At 42.8% G+C, this 9,357-nt stretch overlaps 1 protein-coding gene across 1 annotated transcript; it reads left to right on the top strand.

The window, feature by feature from the left end:
* Positions 1-237: 237 nt before the first annotated feature.
* On the top strand, positions 238-1,207 carry LOC112174617 (protein RADIALIS-like 3). The gene is made up of 2 exons (XM_024312422.2): positions 238-638; positions 901-1,207. The coding sequence occupies exons 1-2, from the start codon at positions 361-363 to the stop codon at positions 926-928; spliced, it is 306 nt and encodes a 101-aa protein (XP_024168190.1). The 5' UTR covers positions 238-360; the 3' UTR covers positions 929-1,207.
* The last annotated feature ends 8,150 nt before the right edge of the window (positions 1,208-9,357 follow it).

The following is a 9,357-nucleotide window of genomic DNA, read 5'->3' as shown; positions in this document are numbered from 1 at the left end:
GATAAACTTAAGCGACAAGTTGAAAAAATAAAAAATATTCTTCTTTAGTTCTGAATTTTAAATTTATTTTCTTTGAATCTATTTGATTCTTCATTTGTGGTTCCTCCAAAAGAAGACGAATAATTTACCTCACTTCTCCCTTTGGCTTTATAGATTCGCCAACTGGCTCTAACCCACCAGGTCCTCCTCGTCCCTATTTTTACCTGATACATAGCATCCCTACTCATTTCTCTTGTCACCTACAAAAATCCCTTGTACACTAGTAGTCTACCAACCCATCCCCTTCTCTTCTATTCCATATTTCATAGCTAGCTACTTGAAAACTCATCAGTATATTAGTTTCTACCATTTTTTTATTTCATGGCTTCAAGCTCTCTCAAAAAACATGACTCAAACAGCTGCTGGACACCAAAGCAGAACAAGTTGTTTGAGAGGGCTCTGGCCCTTTACGACAAGGATACCCCGGAACGGTGGCAAAATGTGGCCAAGGCTGTTGGCGGGAATAAAACAGCTGAGGAAGTGAAGAGACACTATGATATCCTACTTGAGGATCTCCGGCAAATTGAGTCCGGCCGGGTTCCTCTTCCCAACTACAAGTCCCTCGTAACCACCGCTACAAATGTCGATGAGGAAGAAAGGTAATTGTTACTCTATCCTTTTCATGCATGCAATTGCTATTCTGAAACACTAGTAACTGGGTATATCAAGGGATCTCTTTATTTAGGGAATTGCACAGAACTTGTTTGATCTAAATCCTCACACCTTAATGTACCCTCTATGAAAGTTGCTCCTACTCTACAGCAAGTTTTTAAAGACCATCAATTACTTTCGTTCAAATGCAATGCATCTCAGTACAATATTTCCTTAATGCCAATAAACTTATAAGTCATTACTTTGCAGGCTTCTGAAGTATCTTAAGCTGCAGTAGTAAACTTCAAGTCAGTGCACCTTTTGATGGTAATTAGGTGGAAAATTACCTATCAGCAGAGAAAAGAAAATCTGCGTCTTTCCATCAGAAAAGAGAAGAAAAGTGCGTCTTTTATCTCTCTCAGTCCCTCCCTATTTACTGTAATTCATGATATGGTCGTAAGTTTCTACTTGTTCCCCTTCCAATAATATATATCATCCACTGTATTCCGGAGAAAACACTCATGTTCATGTTAGTTTGTACTCTTCTATTTGAATACGTATTGGAAAATCGAGTCCACCATCTTCGATTTCAAACTTCATACTCATTTACTGGATGGTTCTTTCCATATCTTAAAATACCGAATTAACATCATCAATAGATTTTATTGAATCTGAAAATACTTGGATGGATATAGTAAGCTAGCCTAAAGGAGGGCAAGTAGGCTTAGGTTATAGTCAATTTTTAGTTTATTAGCAAATTGTGTAGGAAAGTGACGCAGTCGGAAAGATCACCTAAGATTTACAAGCAATAAACCTAGAACAAAGTTTCTGGAGTCCACCAGAGATAAAAGAGATAAATCTCAATTTAATTGATAATATGATAAAAGATAGTTCTGCAGCCGTTTAAGGTTGCATAGATATATATATATATATATATATATATATATATATATATATATGAGAAAAGAAACCCTAGGGCGGGTAAAAACAAAACAAACCCAAAACAAACTAGGAAACCAAAAATTCAAAAAAACAGTAAAATGCAGTTTTGAGGCCCTAAACGACCCCGAAAGCCCGAAAAAGCCCACACGTCATGGCATAGCGACAAGTCTTGCTCCTGGCACGATTCCCTTTCCGGAAAGCTATGGCACGATCAAATCGGACACCGAATGCAAAAGTTACAATAGTAACTTTCCTCCTTTTGCACGATCCAACTGCTCTTCAAATCGGACTGCTATCCGTTCTACATCAGTCTCCTCCACCTCTGAAGAACTTGACCTCTAGTTCTCTTTAGGATAAAGAACCTCATCCTCACGAAACTCATGCAAATCAGCCACATTAAAGGTGTTAGAAATGCCCATGGAATCAGAAGTGCAACAACATAAGCATTGTCGTTGATCTTCCGAAGCACCTTAAAAGGACCATATTTTCTTGGCTTTAGCTTGTTGTAGGTACCAACAGGAAACCTCTCCTTCCTTAGAAACACTATCACATCATCACCCGCTTGGAACACTTTAACTCGTCGATGCTTGTCAGCTGCAGCCTTATACTTTGCATTAGTCGCTGCCAACTTGGCCTTAACCTCTTCTCTAACAGTCTGCACATCCCTAGCCATGCCTTCAGCAGCGACACTAACACCAGGAACTTTAGGAAGCTGTACTAAATCAACCACATGTCGAGGAACAGTAGTATAAACTAATGAGAATGGTGATTTCCCTGTTGCACTATGCACATCACTGTTATAAGCAAACTCCACCTGTGGCAAAATATAATCCCACTGTTTAGGCCTATCTCCACAAACACTCCGCACCATGTTACCCAAATTCCTGTTAGTAACCTCTGTCTGCCCATCAGTTTGAGGGTGAGCTGTGCTGCTACGATTCAAAGCTGTTCCAAACATTCTCCACAATGTAATCCAGAAGTGACTAATGAACTTTGTGTCTCTATCAGAGGTAATGGACTTGGGCACTCCATGTAAACGAACCACCTCCCTGAAAAACGGTTTGGCTATATTAGACGCATCAGCAGTCTTCTAACAAGCTAGAAAGTGCGCCATCTTAGAGAACCTATCAACTACCACAAACACAGAATCCACACCCCTTTGGGTACGGGGTAAGCCCAACACAAAGTCCATAGCAAGATCCTGCAAAATATCTTCAGGAATAGGTAAAGGTAATAAAGACCAGTATTTTGGGACAGGCCCTTAGAAACCTGGCAGGTGTAACACTTCCTCACAATAGCTCCTACATCCTTCTTCAGCTGTGGCCAGAAATAGCTCTCCTCAAGGCTAGCAATAGTTTTGTCTCGGCCCAAGTGGCCACTCAAACCCCCTCCATGCAGATCTCTGATAAGTTTCTCCCTCAATGAAGAGCTAGGGATACATAGTCGATTGCCCTTGAACAGATAACCTTCATTCTCATAAAAATCTGCAACTGCATTATGGTTACTGCACTTGGCCCAAATCTCCTTAAAGTTAACATCTTCCTCATACAATTCCTTCAAGAGATTAAATCCCACAATCTCTTGAGCTAAAGTGACCAACAAACAAGCCCTCCTACTCAAAGCATCTGCCACCTTGTTAAGACTACCAGATTTATGCTGAATCACAAAAGGAAATTTCTGCAGAAAACTCACCCACCTTGCATGCATCTTGTTTACAGTTTTCTGAATGTTAAGGTACTTCAAGGCCTGATGATCAGTGAATAATACAAACTCTCTCTGAATAAGGTAGTGCTCCCATTGCTTCAATGCCCGGAACACTGCATAAAATTCCTGATCATAAGTACTCCACCTTTGACGAGCTTCACTCAACTTTTCACTAAAGAAGGCTACAGGCCTCTTTTCTTGTGTCAATACAGCTCCTACTCCCACGCCACTAGCATCACGTTCAACCTCGAACACCTTGTCAAAATTGGGAAGAGCAAGAACTGGTGCAGTACAAAGTTTCTCCTTCATTAAAGCAAAGTTCTTTTCTTGTTCTTCTCCCCACTGGAACTTGCCTTTCTTCAAACATTCAGTAATAGGAGCAGTAATGGTACTGAAATTTCGTACAAATCTCCCGAAGAAGGTAGCCAAACCATGGAAACTCCGCACCTCAGAAACTGTTTTTGGAGCTGGCCATTCTCTTATATCTCTTATTTTCTCTTCATCAACCTGAATGCCTTCTTCTCCAACCACAAAACCCAGAAACAACAGCTTGCTGGTGCAGAAAGTACATTTTTTAAGGTTAATGTACAATTTATTTTCTTGCAAAGCTCCCAGAACCTGCCTCAAATGTATAAGAAGTTCTTCTTTGGTCCTGCTATATATCAATATATTATCAAAATACACCACGAGAAACGAACCAATAAAAGGACGAAGAACCTGGTTCATAAGCTTCATAAAGATGCTGGGTGCGTTAGACATCCTGAATGGCATCACCATCCACTCATATAACCTATCCTTGCTCTTAAAGGCTGTCTTCTACTCATCCCCTGGCTTGATTCGAATATGATGGTAACCACTTCGAAGATCTATCTGGGTAAACACCTTGGAACCATCTAGCTCATCAAGCATGTCCTCCAAACAAGGAACAGGAAACATGTACTTCACAGTGATCTTATTTATAGCCCAGCTATCAACACACATCCGCCATTGATTACCCTTCTTAGAAATAAGGAGGACTGGAACTGCACAAGGACTCATACTTTCACGAATAAATCCTTTCTTCAGCAAGTCTTCGATCTGCTCCCTCAAAATCTCATTCTCTTTAGGATTCATGTGGTAATGGGGCAGATTTGGCAAACTAGCTCCAGGAACCAAATCAATTTGATGCTGAATGTCCCTCATAGGTGGTAACTCGTTGGGCAGCTCATCCGAAATCAACTCCTCAAACTCTCCGAACATATTCTGCACTTCTTTAGGGATCACCATCTCTTCCTTTTCTGCAGCCAACAACCCTTTAATCACCATCGGACAAATAACTTTAGATTATTTAAAGGCTTCCTCCATATCGAATTCACTGCTAGACAAGGTCAGGAAACTCTCCCCTTTCTTTCCACCAGACTTCTCAAATTGACAGACAGGGGTCATAGCAATTTTATGACTATGCCACATAAACATCATCACATTATCTCTACCTTTGTAAGTCACATCCACATCATATTTCCAAGGTCGCCCAAATAAAATATGACAAGCATCCATATCGATAATATCACACAGAATGTCATCTTTATAATGCTTACCAATGGATACCAGTACTTTGCAGGACTCAGCAACTCGAACCTGTGGACCTTTCTTGACTGGCTAAGGGAATAAGGTGCCTCATGAGGTTGTGTAGGTTGCTGCAAATATTCCACTAGCTTCTTGGCTACAAAATTTTCACAGCTCCCATTATCCACAATCAAATTGCGTCGCTACCCATCTTCTTTAGGAGACAGTAAAATCCGCTGCAACACAATATTAACCTTTTCAGGAGACTCCTCTACCGCAAACTCAGCCCCATCATAATTGTCATCTCTTCCATACTCACCTATAAGAGCAGCTTGTCTCCTTTCAGGACACACATTAGATCTATGCCCAGGCTTGTTGCATCTATAGCAGACGTCTGTTGTAGGCCTAGCATAAGGATTATTAAACCTCTGGTTTGGAGCCCTATTTGGAGCACCACTAGAACTGCTAGAACTGCCAGTCTCTTTATAAGGGGGATTGGAAGCCCTAAAAGCACTTCCTGTATTCTGCTGTAAGGCTTTACCCTTATCAGTTGAGGCGTTTACCAAATATGTGCTCCTTTGGTAGTTATATCTCTAGAAAGAAGCTCGTTGTACATACCGCCTATATTACATACCGCCAAGCATAATCAACGACCTCATAGGTGGGCCCCGCGGCATGGTTAGCCCCTCCTATGGCATGCATCCGGTAAACCGACACCCGAGCTACGTTGCCATGGTAGAGGTCGGCCGGTATCTAGTCGGGAGGCTACTCTCCCATGCTCTCCAAAAGGCTTCAAGAGAAGCAATATGTGTATTATGTCCCACATCGGAAAGGGTTTTTTACTTCAACAGTGTCTGAACTCTTCGAGGACTTTTGAAATGATACCTGAACTTTCAAAGTGATCAAAATGATACCTGGACTCTAATTTTCTTGTCAACGGAATACCTACCTTCAATTTCCGTCACGGAGCCGTTAACTATGACCACGTGTCAGGCACGTGAGGCACAAATAAAGATTAAAAGACTAATTTACCCTCAAAAGTATTTTATTATTATTTTTTATTCTTTATTTTTTTGCTTTCTTTCTTTCTTGTTTTTCTTTTTCAGCTTCTTCTTCCCTCTGCTTTCTTTCAGCTTCTTCGTCAGTGACCCGAAGGTCCTCCAAGTCGGGTTCTTCGCCGCCCCGGAGCCCATCGCCTCCTCCCCTCCCGTCTCCAACATTTCCCCCTTCGGCAACTCTCTCTCCCCCGCCACGTCACTCCTCCGACACCGCCCATCCCATTCTCTTCTCTCCCGTTCCCCCCACCTCCTCCGGCCGCCGTGACTCCCTCGCCTCCTCTGACCTCTTCCCCGCCTCCTCCCCCACAGCCTCCACTTCCTACGCCGACGCCGATTAATGTGCAGGAACTAAACGCAGAAGAAAAAAGAAGATTAATCTGATGTTGATATGTGTTAATTTGATGGGGATTAATCTTATGTTTATTTGATGGAGATTGGGGATCGGAGGAAGAAAAAAGAAAAAAAGATGAAGCAGAATTGCAGGAACTAAACGCAGATGAAGAAGAAAGGTCGAAGACCAGGACAGAGAGAGAGAGGAGATTCTGTTTTGTGTTTAATCTATCACCTAAGAACAGTATAAATAAAAAGTTTGTAGAGATTATAACACTGGCAGCTCGTGCTCCAGTGGTGGGGAGTTGAACTCTTGTGAAAGAGGTTTGTGGTTCGAATCTCATGTCTTCCAAGATTATATATTTTGTTTAATTATTCAGTATCTCCTTAAATGAGTATAAATATAAATTTTGGAGGTTGCATATCGAGGACAGTTCGTGCTCCAGTGGTGGGGAGTTGAGTTGTTGTGAGAGAGGTTGGGGGTTCGAATCTCATGTCTTCCAAAGGTTAATATTTTTTGTTTAATTATTTGGTATCGCCTAAAAAGAGTATAAATATAAAGTTTGGAGATATCATACCGAGGACAGTTTGTGCTCCAGTGGTGGGGAGTGGAGTTGTTGTGAAAGAGGTTGGGAGTTCGAACCTCATGTCTTCCAAGGAGGGAATTGAGTTTTTGATTGACTTTTAAGGGGAATTGGGAGAAAAAGTCTGTTTTGCCCTCATTTTTTTGATCACGTGGGCCTCACGTGCCTCCAGATAACGGCTCCGTGACGGAAATTGAAGGTAGGTATTCCGTTGACAAGAAAATTAGAGTCCAGGTATCATTTTGATCACTTTGAAAGTTCAGGTATCATTTCAAAAGTCCTCGAAGAGTTCAGACACTGTTGAAGTAAAAAACCCCATCGGAAATGTAAACTAGATGGGGACTTCCTTTAGCTATAAGAGGAAGTCCTCCCCTTCTTAGAAGGGATGGATCCATGATCCCCACACTTGTATCACTACAAAGGTCACTTGACCTCACTCATAGTAAAATATCTAAGTGGACGTAGCCTTGCCTCAAGAGCAAGGTGAACCACTATACATGCGGTGTCATCTCTCTCTCTCTCTCTCCCCATCATGCTTCTTGATTACCGTATTCTTCAGTAGAAACATTGACGCTAGAAGGAGGGTCCCTATGTTTGGGTAACGAGCCTCCGACCTTGAGCAAGAATCATGTACGGGTACCACGAGTCAGCAGGTACATGGGTACGTGAAGGACCCCCCTCTCGTGGGTCATCCGGGACTTTCATGAGCCAGCGGGTACTCAAGTTAGCAGGCACGCGCAGGGTACCCCGCACCTTGAGCAAGTCACGTACGGTACCGCCCATCAGCTTATCAAGCAACTCTCTCGTCCATGCATGCATCACGCATGGTGACCTCTCCTTGGTCAACATACCGCCCGGTATCCACTACACATCCCGACAGCTCCCAACATTCTTATATCACGTCAACTTCTCCTCATAGTACCGCCCGGTATCTAACTCATCCCGGCAGTCAACCTAGCAGCTCCTCCCGGCAGCACCTTTGCTTGGTACCGGCAGCTTCAAGTCCAGCCTTGCAACGACCAGTCTGGTACCAGCAACCCTTACCGGTACCGCACTTCAGAATTGCTCTGGGCAGCCATGCTTCCTAGGCTGGTATTCAACCTCCCGGTACCACCCGACCGGAACTCTCAACGGTACCCTCTTGGCGTCATTCATAAACCCAAGCCCCCTGAGCACCGAAGAGTAGCTGTTTCCAAAAAAAAAAAAAGAGCATCTCCGGTACCCACTAGCCTCCGGCACCCAATTCACTATTTTTCAGGTCCTGCACCTCTCCTCCTACCCGAAGGTGTTCAGTCTCCGGGAATCAAAGGCACTCCGGGAACCAAAAGGAAAAAAGAGGTGGAAAAGAGAGAATTTGGTTCGGAGTTTCTTTCTCCTTGGTCTACAAACCTGGCAGTAGCTCCATGTACTGGTGGCTCATCCCGGTCGCTGGCAGTCACTCCGAGTTCACTTTTCATCTCGGCCCCCCCATCGCCTCCCGGCAACATACGGCACTTCGACCAGCAATTCATCTCCCCAGCGGTACTTTGCCCATTACAAACTCAACGAAAAAAAAAAAAAAAAGCTTCTACTCTGGGCACCCGGGAAGGTTTGAACACACAACCCACCCCAACGATCCACCCTCCCGGCGACTCAACTCCTTGCAACGACCAGATCTCTGGGACCTCTCCAATACTCCTGGACTCACGACAATGAGCCTTTTGAGGTCGGACCTGCAACGCGGTGCTGCTGCAGAAAAGCTAAGTCCTTATCCTAAATTATACATATATATCTACATGTATCTATGCATTGGAAGTGCGATCTGGCATTCATACATTTCTGATGTCTATGACCCTTTACTGATATACATACATGCCTCTGTGATAGGACAAGGCACTCAGCCTTAATTGAATAGCATAATTGGAATATTATCATGCCTATGCTACATACACACACACTTATGTCTATGTCCATACTGTATCAGAAGTGGGTGATTACCATTTATAACATCTATGCACATGGCTACATATAGAATGTGGGAGCATATATTTTTAAAGCAGAGAGGCATCTATACGTGTTTGCCTCTACCATTCGACCAAGTTCAAACTATATGACCAGTTCATGCATGACTCTCACTTTGAGGACACATGTCAAAATTGACTAGCCATGACGCCACTTCATCGGTACCAATTAGTATACATGATCGCGTACATATACAATTGCAAAAACATATTTGCTTTAGTCATATACGTGGTCTCACCGCACCACACAAGCACAACTTCAATTCTATATATTACACCAAGTTCAAACTAGAAGTTATTATTAATTACACCACCATGTTCACCTACAACTACTATTGCATGAATTCTATTACCATCCAATCCATGTGATCAGTACGCTTTAAGTGATACCCAATTACCCATGGTTATTTCTCAAATCTTATTAGGCATGACCTTTCAATTAAGGCATATATGTACTATTTTGTGCACCACAAACCTCTGGCGACACATACCATGACTCCACCAATTACGTCATGTAATTTACGTGTGTTAGCCACATTAATTGGTTAGAGACTTTGGCAAATT

This window comes from Rosa chinensis, chromosome 6 (genome assembly GCF_002994745.2).
Source record: "Rosa chinensis cultivar Old Blush chromosome 6, RchiOBHm-V2, whole genome shotgun sequence".
Classification (NCBI taxonomy): Eukaryota; Viridiplantae; Streptophyta; class Magnoliopsida; order Rosales; family Rosaceae; genus Rosa; species Rosa chinensis.
Note: the sequence above shows the minus strand (reverse complement) of the source record. Positions and strands in the feature narration are given on the sequence as shown.

Coding starts and splice junctions, on each gene's coding strand:
- LOC112174617 (XM_024312422.2), top strand. CDS start 361: ATGGCTTCAAGCTCTCTCAAAAAACATGACTCAAACAGCTGCTGGACA. Junction 639..900: donor AATGTCGATGAGGAAGAAAG/GTAATTGTTACT, acceptor ATTACTTTGCAG/GCTTCTGAAGTATCTTAAGC.